This window comes from Ammodytes marinus (assembly GCF_949987685.1).
Source record: "Ammodytes marinus genome assembly, chromosome: 21".
In the NCBI taxonomy this organism is placed as follows: domain Eukaryota; kingdom Metazoa; phylum Chordata; class Actinopteri; order Uranoscopiformes; family Ammodytidae; genus Ammodytes; species Ammodytes marinus.
Window position 1 is genome coordinate 24239057 of NC_137225.1, and position 17477 is coordinate 24256533.

A 17477-nucleotide genomic window follows, 5' to 3' on the forward strand; every position below is an offset into this window, starting at 1 on the left:
CCGTCGCATCCCCGTTTGTTTTCATACGGCGGCTTCGTCGATGTGACGTCACTTCACGTGCGCACTGGATTGTGGGTCAGAATCGCCCAAATAGGATGCAGTTTTCAACACTAACAATCTTGGCCGCATGAAGTAGGACATCCGGGTACTTCTAACCATCCTAAATCTGGCCACAAGAATCGGGACATCCTAAATCTTTTTTCTACCGTACTATATAGTAGAAAGTATGCGATTTGGAACGCAACCCATATTTATCTCCACCTTCGACTGAGATTTCCTGGTGTATATATTTGGAGACAGAAAACCAGACATCGTGTTGCAGTTTGTCCATTTGTTTCACATCGTTTTTATTTGTTGCCATCTCCAGTCAGTCAGTCGCTCAGGTGACAAAAGGCCGCGAGTGAACAAAAACGTTTTGCAACTCTTTTTTCAGTTCCCACCGCACCGTCCCATCCCCCTTTCTCCGGATTTAAAAACACCGCTCGCTGCAAAACCCGCCTCGCATATTTCAGGAGAGGCCCACTCCACTATACACTCACGCCTCTCCAAACAATATAACACTCCTTTTGTAATTGTGTTTTTTTTGGGGGGGGGGGTTGGGGTGGGGCTGAGAGTGTGTGTGTGAGCGCACACAGGACCCTCATGCAACTGTTGACTCCTACAGACAATAGACTGGCATTTCATGAAGGGGAATTTACTGACGTTTTAGGATTTTTCTTCTTGTGGGGAGAATTTTTTTTAAAAAGAATTTTCTTGTTTTTTTTTTAAAGAGGTTTTACATGCTAGGGGTTTGACTCCAAGTGCTCTGTAATGCTAGCCACCACCACAACCGATAATACCAGCGATTTTAGGGGGGATATTGACCATTTAAGGGCCCGAAATTCACTCGGGAACCAGAGCAAAAAGGCCATGCTTGATAGCGGTCTCTGGCTGCTAAAGTAGGACGCACTAAAACCAGGCTAAAGTATCTACAAACGGGGAAAAAAAAATTCCTCCCAACAACCCACTTTAACTCAAAAAACTTCAGCACCTTATCCCTACCGTTTATCCTAAGTCTAAAAAGGTAATTTAACACCTGCTATTAGCGCCGAGAATATAAAAAAATAATCATACAAAAAGCTGAAATCCCGTTGTTATTTTTTAAAACATTCAGGAACGTGACTGGGCGAAACCAAAACACTTTTTTCTTTTTTGTTGAAGGCAAAAATAAATCAGGACTGAGCAACTTGATCATTATTTTGTTGAAGTTGTTTTTATATATAAAGAAGATTGTGTTACCAACCAAACAAAAAACCAATGTAGCCGATTTGGGAAAGCGAGCCACAGTGACACACTCCCTAACAGCAATGGAGGGGAAAAAGAAATGAAAAAATAATAAAAATGGGAGAAAAAAAAAAAAAAAAAAAAATTGAAAAAAAAAATCCAAGAATTTTCAATTATGAAAGAAAATTACAACAGAGTGATTTGAGGTTGTCTGTGAAGGCCGACGTCGTTTCTTTTTTGGTGATTGAAAACCAAAGGAGAATGCAAAAAGAGAGAGAGACTGGGGTTTGTTTTTTTTCGGGGTGGTGCTTGTTGCCAGGGCAGCAAAATCCGTCTTTCGTTATTTATTTCATGGCCAGGACCTTGGTGGCGACAGCACATTCCTCGCCCATGGCAGAAATCACAGTGACCTGTTTGAGAGAAGCACACACACACACACATGTTCCCGTCAATCAACTGAAACGTTACACACACGCTGCTGCTTGCACCATCAACATTCCCTACTCCACCAGCCTCTGTGTGTGTGTGTGTGTGTGTGTGTGTGTGTGTAACTATATTTCTGAGAACCAATTTGAGTTTTAGACCATAGGAGTGAGGACAATTTGTCTGGTTCTCACTTTGGGACAGGCCTTTAAAGGGCTGTTTGAGGGTTAACACTAGGTTTTAAGGACAGGCCTTTAAAGGGCTGTTTGAGGGTTAACACTAGGTTTTAAGGTTCAGGTATGAATTAGGTTTATGTTAGGGTTAGTGTAAGGCATTTAGTTTGGATGGTTAAGCCTATGGTAAGGGGCTAGGGAATTAATTATGTCAATAAATGTCCTCACAAAGACAGATGTACAAACTTGTGCACACTTTCACTTTCTGCTTTAGTTCAGCAACCAATCCTGTCTGTTTTTAGTAGAGGGACAAAATCTTCCGTGTCAAAATTACAAAACAAATTTGTACCATATTTCAAGACGGAATTTTTCCCACTCAGCAGCCAACCATGTGAATAATTTGCCGTGTCATCATTTGCGTCGACTAGTGTCTGGTTACAGGTGTTGTAATGATTCTAAAAATAATATTTAAAATGTGTAGCGCAGAGGAGTTATTCTACAAACTGTTGCACAAACTTGACAGACAAGTAACCTATCGATCCATAGACAAAATCTTCCCGAAAGTAAGTACTCATCCGGGCATTTCTCGCCTACACAAACACAACAGACTCAAATTGACGTCAAAATTAGTGTGAGTAGGACGTTAGTATGAGTAGGACGTTAGTATGGCTTTAAGTGTGAGTAGGATGTTAGTATGAGTAGGACGTTAGTATGGCTTTAAGTGTGAGTAGGATGTTAGTATGAGTAGGACGTTAGTATGAGTAAGACATTAGTATGAGTAGGACGTTAGTATGAGTAGGACGATAGTATGGCTTTAAGTGTGAGTAGGACGTTAGTATGAGTAAGACATTAGTATGAGTAGGACGTTAGTATGAGTAGGACGATAGTATGGCTTTAAGTGTGAGTAGGACGTTAGTATGAGTAGGATGTTAGTATGAGTAGGACGTTAGTATGGCTTTAAGTATGAGTAGGACGTTAGTATGGCTTTAAGTATGAGTAGGACGTTAGTATGAGTAGGACGTTAGTATGAGTAGGACGTTAGTATGAGTAGGACGTTAGTATGGCTTTAAGTATGAGTAGGACGTTAGTATGAGTAGGACGTTAGTATGAGTAGGACGTTAGTATGGCTTTAAGTATGAGTAGGACGTTAGTATGAGTAGGACGTTAGTATGAGTAGGACGTTTTTATGGCTTTTCGAATCGACCTTTGAGCTCAGAAACAGCCTCTTTATCATCATGGAATACAGATGGCATGTTGAGAATCGTCACAGCCCAATTTGGATACACTTTGTTGTTTTATGAAATAGAAAAATAATAATAACTTGAGGTAAAATATATATTTTTTTTTAAAAGGAGCTAAAAAGAATAAACTTAAAATCACAATTGAAAAAATTACAATAAATAAATTGAAGTAAAAAAAAAAATACTTTAAAAATAAATAAGTGTGCACTACCAAGGGATCTGAGACTAAATTTCATAAAATATGGCGCCCCTTCCTAGACTATTTTAAGAAACCGACCGCATTAATTGAAGAGTAGCTACCCCCCCCCCCCCTTTTTATTTGATTCAATTTTATTTCTTTGTGCGTTTTATTTTTTTTATTTTTTATTTTTATATTGATTGTTTGTTTTTGTTTCTTGTGGTGTGTGTTTCGTGTTGTTGGGTGTGAGGGTGGGATGTGGGTGGGGTATGTTCGGGAGAAAAAGGGGAAAAAATTTGTACTCGATGTGCTACAATTTTGTTGTTATTAACATTTAATAAAAAAACCTTTGAAAAAAAATAAAAAATAAATAAATAAGTGTGGCTTTAATAATTAATTTAATATATATAAAAATAAATAATAAAAAACTAAAACATTCAAATAAATAAATTTGAGATTTTTCTTTTAATATATATATTTTTAAATGTGGCTGTAATATCCCAGCTTTTCCACTCACCACGAACTCATCTCCGGCTTCAAACTTGGACTCGATCTCTTTGCCGATGTCGCTGTCGGGAACCTTCAGGTCTTCACGGATCTCTCCGTTATCGCTCATCAGGGTCATGTAGCTCTCAGCGATATTCACCAACTGAGAAGAGATGAAAACGTCAGATTAATACTCTGTCTGTCTGTCTGTCTGTCTATCTAGCCATCCGTCTGTCTGTCTGTCTATCTATCTATCTATCCATCATGTAGCTCTCAGCAATATTCACCAACTGTGAAGAAAGGACACTGTTTAATATCATCTGTCTGTCTGTCTATTTATCTATCCATCCATCCAGCTATCCGTCTATCTATCTATCCATCATGTAGCTCTCAGTGATATTCACCAACTGAAAAGAGAGGACACTGTTTAATATCATCTATCTATCTATCTATCTATCTATCTATCTATCTATCTATCCATCCATCCATCTATCCATCCATCCATCTATCATGTAGCTCTCGTTGATATTGTGTGTGTCTGTCTGTCTAGTTATCCATCCAGCCATCTCTCATTGGTATTAACCAACTGCAAAGTAAGGACACGTGTGTTTAATATCACATCTACCCATTCGTCTGTCTGTCTATCTATCCATTTAGTTATCCATCCATCTAAACTGACCCTGCCTTGATACTATCTACTATTTAATATCGTAGAATTAAGATTTAGGATGTCCCGATTCTTGTGGCCAGATTAAGTATGGTTAGAAAAACCAAGATGTCTACTACATCCTGGCCGAGATTTTTAGTGTTGAAAACAGCATCCTATTTGGGCGATTCTGACACACAATCCAGTGCGCACCGGAAGTGACGCCACATCGACGGGGATAAGACGGATATAAAAAGCAAGAGGCAAGATCAAGGAGCCATGTTATGAGGAAATAAATAAGTAAAAGTATGTCCAAATAAATCCAGTGTTAATACACAGCCGGGGCGACTGTGGCTCAGGTGGTTAAGCGGGTTGGCCAATGATCAAAGGGTTGGCGGTTCGATCCCCGCCCGGCCACTTGTGTCATGGTCGTTGTGTCCCTGGGCAAGACACTTCACCCACCTTGCCTTGTGTGAATGTGTATGACTGCTGTGTGTTTGAGGTGGTGGTCTGAGGGGCCGTAGGCGCTGAATGGCAGCCTCGCTTCCGTCAGTCTGCCCCAGGGCAACTGTGGCTACTATCGTAGTTTACCACCACCGGTATGACTGTGTGTGAATGAATTGAACCTGGAACCCTGTAAAGCGCTTTGAGTACCTTGAAAAGCGCTATATAAATCCAATCCATTATAATTAATTATAGGCTTTGTAAACTGGCATGTTGCTAGTTACAGTGGTGCCCCCCCCAGTTTAAAGAGCCCAGGCTGCGTTTTGATATAGTTCTACGGCTCGTTTAAGTAATCTGAATGTAGTGTCCGATATGAGCTCAGAAACAGCCTCTATGTCATCATGGAATACAGATGGCATGTTGAGAATCATCACAGCCCAATTTGCATTATATATAGTTGTAGAGGCCAAGCCCAAGCTTTAGGCCCCGAGCTGCTTTGCCGCGGATATATTTCTTGACGCATCTTTGTCCTTGTTGATGAATGAAAGTCCGAGTCTTTCGTGCAGTTTAAAACATTTGTTTTGTTTATTTTCACTTTATTTAGCTACAAACTCTAAAACCAACATACAAACATAGACCCTGACGTAACGTGGCTTGAGTGTGGTCAAAAACTGTTTCTATGTCCGGGTAGCAACTGTGGAACCAGAGATTGGTTCCTATTTTATACAAGAGTGCTAATTGGCTCTTACAATAGTGATATTACACACACACACACACACACACACACACACACACACACACATCAAAGTGTGAACAGATGTATTGACAGAATTTTTATTTCCTTGCGTTTTTTTCCCCTTCTATTGTGTTGTATTCTAATATTCTAATGATGTTTTGGTTGGTGAGTGGTTTTCACACGAGCTTGTACAGGTTTCTGCAGCACAAACATATCGTACATCCTTAATAAACCAATTACTTTACATTTGTAAATCATATTCTATCTATCTATCTATCTATCTATCTATCTATCTATCTATCTATCCATCCATCTATCAAAAATACATCAAGTCTTCCAATCAAGGTTTTACCACCTTAATCAATTCTTTTAAGACGTTATTCTGACCAGAAAATGGACCCATGATCAAATTAAGAGGCATATTTCTACATATTATGGAGGTATGCATGTGGCCTAAAGCGTTTACACTTCCTATCTAATTGAGATACGCATTCTTGGGTAAATGTCCCTTACGAGTGTGATAAAAAAAAAGTTACACAGCTAAGTGGTTGCAACTAGCCTTCATATTTCCACCGGTGAAGTAGGTATTTAAGGTTTTCTAACCCTGCGTTCCCATCCCCATACTTCCATACTATTTAGTATGCCAGATAAAGATTTAGGATGTCCAAATACATGCACTTCAATTGTAGTATGCTGAAAATACCTACATGCCGGCACTAACTCCAACAGCATTTTGGAGTATTCGTCTTTATTCTTGACATTTCTCAACATAAGAAAAAAATAAAAATCTTCCTTATCTGATTTTTTCCCCTCTCCTGTCTGTGGCCCTAAAACTCTTCTGTACTTTAGTATGTAGTGTAGTAAAAAGACTAAAACTCTTCTGTACTTTAGTATGTAGTGTAGTAAAAAGAAAGAGTATGTGATTTGGAACGCAGGAATACTGTCAGAATATCATATGGCCCGTGCGTACCTGTGTGTGTGTGTGTGTGTGTGTGTGTGTGTGTGTGTGAGACTCAGTGTGTGTGTGTGTGTGTGAGAGAGAGTGTGACTGTGTGTGAGAGAGTGTGACTGTGTGTGTGTGTGAGAGAGTGTGTGAGACTCAGTGTGTGTGTGTGTGTGAGAGTGTGAGACTCAGTGTGAGTGTGTGTGTGTGTGAGAGAGAGTGTGACTGTGTGTGATAGAGTGTGTGAGAGAGTGTGTGTGAGAGTGTGTGTGTGAGAGAGTGTGACTGTGTGCGTGTGAGACTCAGTGTGTGAGAGAGAGTGTGTGAGACTCAGTGTGTGTGTGTCTGTGAGAGAGTGTGACTGTGTGTGTGTGAGACTCAGTGTGTGTGTGTGTGTGTGTGTGTGTGTGAGAGTGTGTGTGACTGTGTGAGAGTGTGTGAGACTCAGTGTGTGTGAGAGAGTGTGAGAGACTGTCTGTGTGTGTGTGTGAATGTGTCTGTGAGAGAGTGTGACTGTGTGTGTGTGAGACTCAGTGTGTGTGAGAGAGTGTGACTGTGTGTGTGTGTGAGAGAGTGTGACTGTGTGTGAGAGAGTGTGATTGTGTGTGTGAGACTCAGTGTGTGTGTGTGTGTGTGAGACTCAGTGTGTGTGTGTGTGTGTGTGAGACTCAGAGTGTGTGTGAGAGCGTGAGACTGTGTGTGAGAGCGTGTGACTGTGTGTGAGAGAGTGTGACTGTGTGTGTGTGAGAGAGTGTGACTGTGTGTGTGTGAGAGAGTGTGACTGTGTGTGTGTGAGAGAGTGTGACTGTGTGTGTGTGAGAGCGTGTGACTGTGTGTGAGAGAGTGTGTGTGTGTGAGAGCGTGTGACTGTGTGTGTGAGAGAGTGTGACTGTGTGTGAGAGAGTGTGTGTGTGTGTGAGAGCGTGTGACTGTGTGTGAGACTCAGTGTGTGTGTGTGTGTGTGTGTGAGAGAGTGTGACTGTGTGTGTGAGAGTGTGACTGTGTGTGAGACTCAGTGTGTGTGTGTGTGTGTGAGACTCAGTGTGTGTGTGTGTGTGTGTATGTGTGAGAGAGAGTGAGTGTGTGAGAGAGTGTGACTGTGTTTGAGAGAGAGTGTGACTGTGTGTGTGTGAGAGAGAGTGTGAGTGTGTGAGAGAGTGTGTGTGTGACTCTGTGTGAGAGTGTGTGAGACTCAGTGTGTGCGTGTGTGTGAGAGAGTGTGAGAGACTGTGTGTGTGTGAATGTGTCTGTGAGAGAGTGTGACTGTGTGTGTGAGAGAGTGTGACTGTGTGTGTGTGAGAGAGTGTGACTGTGTGTGTGTGTGAGAGAGTGTGACTGTGTGTGTGTGAGAGAGTGTGACTGTGTGTGTGTGAGAGAGAGAGAGAGAGAGAGAGAGAGAGAGTGTGTGTGTGTGTGTGAGAGAGTGACTGTGTGTGTGTGAGAGAGTGTGACTGTGTGTGAGAGAGTGTGACTGTGTGTGAGAGAGTGAGAGAGAGAGAGAGCGACTGTGTGTGTGTGAGACTCAGTGTGTGTGTGTGAGAGAGTGACTGTGACTGTGTGTGTCTGTGTCTCAGTGACTGTGTGTGTGTGTGAGACTCGGTGTGTGTGTGTGTGTGTGTACCTGGTAGTCTAGCCTTTTGATGGAGGGGACGTCCATGTTGTGGGTGGAGGGACACATATCTTCATACTTCTTGTTGTTGAAGATGTCGATTCCAACCATGTTGACCTGCACAGGAAAGTTCACGTTCGTTACCCAATGTTAAAATATCCACAAGGCAGTTTGTGTTGATTCCAGCGCCCCCTTTTACACCAGCTGTTGTTCCTGGGTGAGCGTATACCCATGACAAAGGCATTAAGAAAAACTATATAAAAATAGCATTCTTTGCACTGATGGTCTCGTTTTGCTGTTACATGTCATTTATGATCATCAGAGGAAAAATTAGACTGTTTCAGAAATATTTAAAAAGTTCCTCGTAGCGACTTTAAAGTGACTACAAGGAAGTTAATTAATTGTAGCAACCCCTTTGGATCAAAAGTGGTAGTGTTTAATTTTACCACACCATCGCTTGCTGTCCTAAAGATCTTTACTAGCCAGTGCATTTGTTCAAGAAGGGCTCCCCATCTAGCTACGGTGGTCCCCCATGTTTACATACCAGTTTACAGAGCCTAGGCTGTGTATTAACCTCAGATTTTGACACACACACACACACACACGATCTGTAGCAAACTTGTGTCTTAGTCCCGGGGCAAAGTACATGTTATAGCAGATTGACGATAAGAGATAAGGAGACCCAGCTTTACTTTAAGTAGCTACGAGCAACTTTCAATTTGTGTTCATTCTAGCCAGCTGTTGTTCCTGGGTGAGCGTATACCCATGACAAAGGCATTAAGAAAAACTATATTAAAATAGCATTCTTTGCACTGATGGTCTCGTTTGCTGTTACATGTAATTTATGATCATCAGAGGAAAAAAAAATCAGACCGTTTCAGTTATATTTAAAAAGTTCCTTGTAGCTACTTTAAAGGAACTCTGCAGGCAGCTTGGGACGGACTCAAGTGAAATGTGAAACCCCCCCCCTGACCCCCCCCCCCCCAAGGAGTCCCCAGTCTCTGCCAAGCTCATCCATGACACTTGACTTTCTTTTTCCGTCCAAACCCCATTAAATCCTTTGCCCATTGGACACAGCTGCTCTCAGAATGTAGGTCTCAATGACCAATATACAAATATACATTTAAAATCCTTTATCCAATTAAGGCACCATTTGAAATTGTTTTGCATAGCTGTATTATGCTATTTTAAAATCGTCAGCGATTCTGGAGAACGCTTGTAGTCAAAACTAAAACATTTTTCTTTCTTTTTTTTAAACCTTTATTTCTACAGGTAAATCCCATTGAGACCGAAGACTCTTTTTCAAGGGAGACCTGTTTTCCTTTCCCACGTTACCATTCACACACACATTCATACACCGATAGCAGGCTAACTATCGACATTCTCACACGAGGCAATATCTCCACACAATGCGCACAAAGAAAATCTGGTGTCCAATACACAACTCTGGCTCCGTAAACTGGTATGTTGCTATAGCTACAGTGGTGCCCCCTTTTGTTTACATACCAGTTTACAGAGCCTAGGCTGTGTTTGAAAGCCATTTTTTTTCCCAGCACCCACTCAGTAAGGACATTGTTGCATATCGTGAGGAGATATTCACTGATTTTGACAGAACGATAATTGTAGAGCTGCAACGATTAATCGACGAATCGATTATTAAAATAATCGCCAACTATTTTGATAATCGATTAATCGTGTCGAGTAATTTTTTAATAAATTTCCAAATTCTCTGATTTCAGCTTCTCAAATGTGAATATTTTCTGGTTTCTTTAATCCTATTATGACAGTAAACTGGAATATCTGTGTGTTTTGGACATAATACATTTGAGGACGTCAACATGGGCTTTGGAAAATGTATCAACATTTTACCATTTTCTGACATTTTACGGACCAAAACACTAATCGATTAATCGAGAAAATAATTGACAGATTAATCGATTATCAAAATAATCGTTCGTTGCAGCCCTAGTTAATTGACAACAAGCGTTCTCCAGAATCACTGACTGCACCTTTAAATAATGTTGATACGGCTCTAGCACTTTGAAGTAACCTGGATGTTATTGAACTAATAAAACGTTTAAAGGCCTACTTCACCGGTTGGAATATGAAGGTGCATTGAACTCGGAGATCCTATGTAGTATAAATGTGGAAAAAAAATTGAAATCGGATCATTTTAGCCTGAGAAAAGGCAGAAAGAGTGTTTTATGGTCTCACTGTCTAACCCTACATTTTCCTTCTTGTGACATCACAGTAAGGGTCAGGATTAACAGGACAGCTGGGCCAAGGGAAGACTGAGGGAAGACTGAGGGAAGAAAAACCTCATTCATTATATTATAATAGTGATATTATAATGATAGAACGCCGGTTCCGTATGGGTGAAGTATTCCTTTAATAAACTCACAGAAAGTGCCAGAAATGAACGCATCCAAAATGAATTAGCCGACTAACATTGTCCGACATGAGCTCAGAAACAGCCTCTATGTCATCATGGAATACAGATGGCATGTTGAGAATCATCACAGCCCAATTTGGTCGTTTCACTTTGTTGGCGTTTTACAAATTGCATTGTTTTGTTGTTTTGACTCCATGTCATTGCAAACGAGGATCACCCACCGTCAATGATTTTGAGTATAAATAAAGGTTGATTGAATAATAATAATAATAATAACTATATTCCGGACACAATGTTAGGTCCATAATACAGTTAAAAAAACAAAACACGTATATTAGAAAAGGAGCTACGAGGAACTTTTAAATATTTCTGAAACAGTCTCAGTTTTCCTCTGGTGATCATAAATTACACATTACAGTAAACGTGACCATATTTGTGTTGTATGAATTTAAATTTTTTCTTAATGCCTTTGTCATGGGTAATACGCTCACCCAGGAACGACAGCTGGCGTGGTAAAAACACTCCCATTTTTCTCCAAAGGGGCCACAAAAATAAACCAACACTGAAAGTTCCTCGTAGCACCTTTATAAAAAAAATAATAATAATAAAAAAAAATTAAAAAAACACACACACACACACACTAGCACAAACACAAAAAAATAAATAAAAACATTTACCTTAGCATGTCCGTGCTTTCCTGTCTTGGAGGTGGACATCTCTACGATCTTGCATGGACGTCCCTTCAGCACCACGTAGCCGTTCTTGCGCAGCGCGGAGCATTGCATGGGGTAGGTGGCGGACGCGCCGGAATCGGCTGTCGTGAAGTCAAGATCGGGGTCTGACATGGTTGAGATGGGTCAGGGGCGCTGAGGGGGAAATATCAAATCAAATCAGTTTTATTTGTATAGCCCAAAATCACAAATACATTTGTCTCAGTGGGCTTTACATTTCATACAATACGATACAATATGACACCCTGCCCTTACACCCTTAGCTCGGCTGAGAAAAAAACTCCCAGTAAAAAACCCTTTACCGGGAATAAAAAAAATTGAAGAAATCTCAGGGAGAGTCGACAGAGTAAGGGATCCCTCTCCCAGGACGGACATACTGCAATAGATGTCATAAGTAGAGAAAATCACGAAGGAATTTGATCATTGACCAGGTGATTACATGGAAATAACATTCACATGATATTTTAGTTTACAATGAAACACAGGTTAAAAATAGTCAAATTTAGGGTCAAACGCTGCATTTTGCATGGGGAAATTTATGTTTTTTTTTAAACCCTATTGTCAATTGTTATGAATTGTAAGTTGAAGGCAATACACTATGTATGTCATCATGGAATACAGATGGCATCAAGAATCATCACAGCCCAATTTGGTCGTTTTCAAATTGAAATCACAATTTAATAACCCTAACACTAACCCGCGATGATACAATCTATTCTCAAACGACACTAAAAATCAAGCATAAAGTGTTTACGCTACGGTTATCTACACACAATTTTAGTTAATTTTAATATTTTGGCATAATTTTGAGTGGTTTTCCAAAACGTCTGAATACACAAATATACATTTAAACCAATAAATAAATACTACTTGCTTTGCTAAGATAGAAAGTGTCCTACTTTTATAGTGGTTAAGGATTTTTTTTTTTAAACAATTTTTTTTTGTCAAGCTGTGAGAAAGTCAAAGTATTGAGATGGACTAAAATTGTTGTGGTCAATATATTTTTTTTTTCTCTCAATTTTCCCTTTTATCCTATAATTTTACTTTAAATATAGGCCATTTGGAGGTATTAAAATTACAGCTTAAATAATATCAGAAGGCCGGCTTATCTATTAATAATCCATTTAGTGTGCATGAAAGCACAGGGCGTGAGAAGTAGTGAGATTCTCAAACGGGAAATGTACCGATAATACATAAAGCTTTGCCTAAAAAAAGAGCAAAAGGTCATCAATTAATGGCCTAAAAATAGACCGGAGAACCCTTCCTACTAGCCCAAGTTAAAGTGGGTTAAATAGCAGGCTACTGGCACGATCCCAGACTTTGCAGGACGCTACCGCAGCCTTTTAACAGGGCCTCACTGTCAGGGCTCGAAGCGCTAACATTACTGATCATATATCGCGAGATTTCGGGGGTTCAAGAAAATCAAAAATTCCAAAATATAATTAAAAGTCCCCCCCTGATTCAATACGAATGAGCTTAAGATTTGTTTAATTAGGGAGACACTGCTAACTTGGCTTCACACGCGGCTGTACCGTTCAACAGAGCCTCCATGTTAAGTTTAGTGACATTTAAAAAGGTAATTTAACACAAAAAGCGACAATATACGCTTACCATACTCTCACACAATGTCACATTGCATACATAGCACTGTTATTGATTTAAAAACATGAATACCAGTGTAAATGATGTCAGTTATTTTTACACAACTGGTTTTCAAAACTCATAAAAAGGCAAAGAACATTTGGCCTGGACTTCTTTACAAGTACAACAGCGCCAGCCAGTTAACGGTACAAAGCCAACTTAAACTCATCGTATTTTATATTACTGTCGTGTTAAACGTACACGTAAAAAGTTATTTAGTCCTGTAAGGGGAGGTTTATTGTGCTAGGAAGCTTAATTAGCCGCCTAGCACACGCTGTTGCTTCACAAATAGCATTATAAATACCGTTATGTTAGCCGCCGTTATGCTATGCGCTGCTATGCTATCAGCGGCTACGGCTAGCGGTCCATTCAGATTCCGCTATGGTGTGAATAAAAATATAAATATTGACGTTTAAAGGGTCGACAGCGCTGTTTTAATGCAGGGTTACATTTCACTGGGATTATACAAAGAGAACAGGATAGGTAGCGAAGACAGTGACAAGCGATTTTAATACATACGGACACAACCGACGAAGGCCGCGTGTCGCTTTTGATACAACCCGATAAAGAGAGCTGGACATCGGGCACCCACACCCTCGCCACCCCGCCTCACCCATTTTTAGCCATAGATTGAAATATCCGCCTTACAGAGCGATACAAACCACCTACGCTACACTACGCTACTTCTATACCTGTGAATCAGTGATCAGGTCAGTTAAAAAACAGTTAAGTTTCACGTATTATCCCCCCCCGAGGCTGAAACACGCGCCATGCCACACTTACCTTCCAAGAAAAAAGGAGCGACACTGCGCATGCGCGGCCAACTTCACTGCAGCATCCGTAGAGGAAGAAATGGGTGAGTAGGGGGGAGTGAGGGAGAGGGAGGGGGGTATTTATTTGTGTTCCGGTTGGAGCCTGGGCAGAAAGGGATGCCAGGTTTGATGCAAGCAAACATGGCAACCCGAGATTCTATGTAGTATAAATGTGCAAAAATGTTAGAAATCGGTTCATCCTAGCCTGAGAAAAGGCAGAAAGAGTGTGTTATGGTCTCACTGTCTAACCCTACATTTCACTCCCATGTGTGACATCAAATATGGTAAAATGTAAGGTTAGGAATTACAGGACAGCTGGGCCAAGGGAAGACTGACTTGATTCGGATGTAAAGTAGAATGTAAAGCTATAATGTGTAACTTTTTCATGTAAATAAAAAAATCACAGAAGGCATATCTCATGTAGCTGCAGCTGGACAGCGTTTTTTTTTTGGTAATTCCTCAGAATTCCTTATGGGGGCAACAGAAGTTACTCACTATAGCTTTAATAAGATATAATACACATCCATTATGTTTTCATTATATCTGTTTCAGAAATGTACAGTGACAGTCCCTCATAAAACATAAATTATTTGTTTTTATCAGTTTATCAGGAAGCTTAATAATGCCAGCCTTAGAGATTGAAGGTGCTACGAGGAACTTTTAAATATTTCTGAAACAGTCAAATTTTTTCCTCTGATGATCATAAATTACATGTAACAGCAAAACGAGACCATCAGTGCAAAGAATGCTATTTTTATATAGTTTTTATTAATGCCTTTGTCATGGTTATAAGCTAACCCTGGAACTATAGTAAAAAATATTACTGCTTTTTGTCCAAAAGGGGGAGCAAGAATGAACAAAAGCTGAAAGTTCCTCGGAGCACCTTCTAAAATTAATAATGATAACAATAAATGGTATAAATTGGTACATTTCTGATTGGTACATGCCTTCAAGGACAAGAACAATTCTAAATTTTAAACAATGCACCTGATGACATTCCAACTATGACACTTTCAAGATGGCGGCACTAAGCCTTGGTCCAAAATATGCAGAAATATGGACATATATGAGACCCTTTCTAAGGGAAAAAAAATAATTCAAAACTGCATTAAATTAAACGTACTTGTGGATATTATAATTACTTTCTACAAAATCTGCTAGGAAATAAAACCCAAAATTCTACACACTGCAGCTTTAACTTTACACCATCATTCTCCAGTAATGCTGACTCCACCTTTAACGTCCAGCTGCAAATTGAGACACAACATCAAATGAGTGACTGGAGTCCAAACTTTTATTTAACTCACAAATCTCACAATGAAACCAATAAAATGCAGCGCACACACACACACACACACACACACGCACACACGCACACACACACACACACACACACACACACACACACACACACACATAATATGCAAGATCTGTTTTCTATAAAATCCTGTGTGAATAAAGACAGTGAAGCAGTTTTAGTTGCTGTACAGGGAGAGGACATTTATTGTAGAATTATTTTCCAACATCACAGATGTGTGTGTGTGTGTGTGTGTGTGTGTGTGTGTGTGTGTGTGTTACCAGATTATTTAATTCATAAATTTTTTTGACTGATTTCAGTGATTCAGATATGGTGAAAACATACACTCACATGCATGTCACTCACTTGTGCACACACCCGCTCACCTACCTACGCACGCACACACACACACACACACACACACGCACACACACACACACACACACACACACGCTCACACAGAGGCTGGCAGCCATCGGTTTACATACGTTCACAGTCTTTCGATACGTACAAAAATTGAAATACAAATACAAATAAAACCACAATAAAAACATTGCTATTATTATTTTTTTTGTTTAGAAATTTCCTCATAGCTATGTTCTCTATTCTGTAGAAAGACAACTAAGCTTTTAACAAGTGAACAATATTTTTTTTTCCAGTCCTCCTGACCTCTAGATATCATCATAATAACGAAAATTTCTTACAGTTTATATATATATTTTTTTGTTATCTATTGTCAGACTCACCCTGCCTCCCGCTCGCACCAATAACAATGAGGGAATGTCAAAGATGTAAAAAGATGAATTACTTTCGTCTCTTGCCTTTTTATAACAATGCCACAAATATCAGAATTTCAAAGGGTCAGCCCTTCTGAAAAACTACAAAAGAAATGTGTGTGTGTGTGTGTGTGTGTGTGTGTGTGTGTGTGTGTGTGTGTGTGTGTGTGTGTGTGTGTGTGTGTGTGTGTGTGTGTGTGTGTGTCTGTCTGTCTGTCTGTGTGTGTGTGTGTGTGTGTGTGTGAGCAATCAACAAAAAAAAACTGCCTAGAATATACTTTTTTTTTTAATGGTAAATGTATAATTTTCCAGTTTACAATCTTGAACTTCTTCTTCTCTGACTGTTGACGTGTGAGATATAAATTCCCCCAGATGCAAATTCAAAACTTTCAATTTACAAGCTCAAGTGTGTGTGTGTGTTAGGAAAAATGCTTAAAAGATGCTCTGAGGAACTTTCAGGTTGTGTTAATTCCAGCGCCCCCCTTTGGACTAAAAGCGGTAGTGTTTTTACCACGCCAGCTGTTGTTACTGGGTGAGCGTATACCCATGACAAAGGCATTAAGAAAAACTATATAAAAATAGCATTCTCTGCGCTGATGGTCTCGTTTTGCTGTTACATGTAATTTATGATCATCATGAGTGAAAAATGAGACTGTTTCAGAAATATTTAAAAGTTCCTCGTAGCTCCTTTAATGGGCCGGTGTACAGTGTGTATATAGTTGGTCTTTCACCGTCTCACCGGTCAGTGTATAGCCTTAGACTTACAATTCATAACAAGTGACGATAGGGTTAAAAAAAACATACATTTCCACCATGCAAAATGCACAGTTAGGCCTAAATAAGCAGTGATGCACTATGGAGAAATAAACATTAGTGGAATGCTGCGTTCAAGAAAACTCGGTGACTCTGTGATGTGAAGTCCAATTTTCGATTTCCGATTCCCAAAATGTTTTCTTAGTAACTGTTGTGCAGATGAAGCTATAGTGCGTATAACTTCTGCCGCCACCCATGGACTCATTCAGAGGAATGACAACAACATTGTTTTGAACACAGCACATATTTTGCGGGCGACTGTGGCTCAGGTGGTAGAGCGGGTCGGCTGATGATCAAAGGGTTGGAGGTTCGATCCCCGCCCCCTGCCACCTGTGTCATAGTTGTTGTGTCCTTGGGCAAGACACTTCACCCACCTTGCCTCGTGTGAATGTCGATAGTTAGCCTGCTATCGGTGTATGGGTTTGTGTGTGTGAATGGTAACGTGGGAAAGGAAAACAGGTCTCCCTTGCAAAAGAGTCTTCGGACTCAATGGGATTTACCTGTATAAATAAAGGTAAAAAAAAAAAAAAAAAAAAAAAAAAATGCCTTTTCACTTGGTTTAGTTGATCGGACAAATTTACAAAAGTCATGACAAAATTGTGGTATTTAAATTTTTTTCTTTTTTTGCAAAATTCTTCAACCTGCTTTTGCTAAATCCTGTCCTTAACATCAAAGTGAGTGTATATACACAGGTGGCGGTGCAGCAGACACTATAGTGGTGTGTACACGTAAACGGCAGGGACAGAGAAAAACTTGAATAGAGTTGAAAAAAAAAAAAAGTCGCCAAAAGTAGTAACTTAAAAACTGTCTTCTACAGTAACTCTTCTACTATACGCCATGTTTCTTTATCGTGAAGAAGTCATGTGAAGATTT

General features: G+C 39.9%; 1 protein-coding gene across 1 annotated transcript; it reads right to left on the reverse strand.

Moving 5' to 3' along the window:
* Nucleotides 1–572: 572 nt before the first annotated feature.
* On the reverse strand, nt 573–13709 carry eif5a (eukaryotic translation initiation factor 5A). The gene is made up of 5 exons (XM_080050162.1): nt 13690–13709; nt 11212–11400; nt 8155–8259; nt 3796–3927; nt 573–1673 (listed from the first exon to the last, which is right to left on the reverse strand). The coding sequence occupies exons 2-5, from the start codon at nt 11377–11379 to the stop codon at nt 1608–1610; spliced, it is 471 nt and encodes a 156-aa protein (XP_079906288.1). The 5' UTR covers nt 11380–11400; nt 13690–13709; the 3' UTR covers nt 573–1607.
* Between the last annotated feature and the right edge of the window lie 3768 nt (nt 13710–17477).

Coding starts and splice junctions, on each gene's coding strand:
- eif5a (XM_080050162.1), bottom strand. CDS start 11,379: ATGTCAGACCCCGATCTTGACTTCACGACAGCCGATTCCGGCGCGTCC. Junction 3,928..8,154: donor TCAAAAGGCTAGACTACCAG/GTACACACACAC, acceptor ATCTCTTCTCAG/TTGGTGAATATCGCTGAGAG. Junction 1,674..3,795: donor AAGCCGGAGATGAGTTCGTG/GTGAGTGGAAAA, acceptor TCTCTCAAACAG/GTCACTGTGATTTCTGCCAT.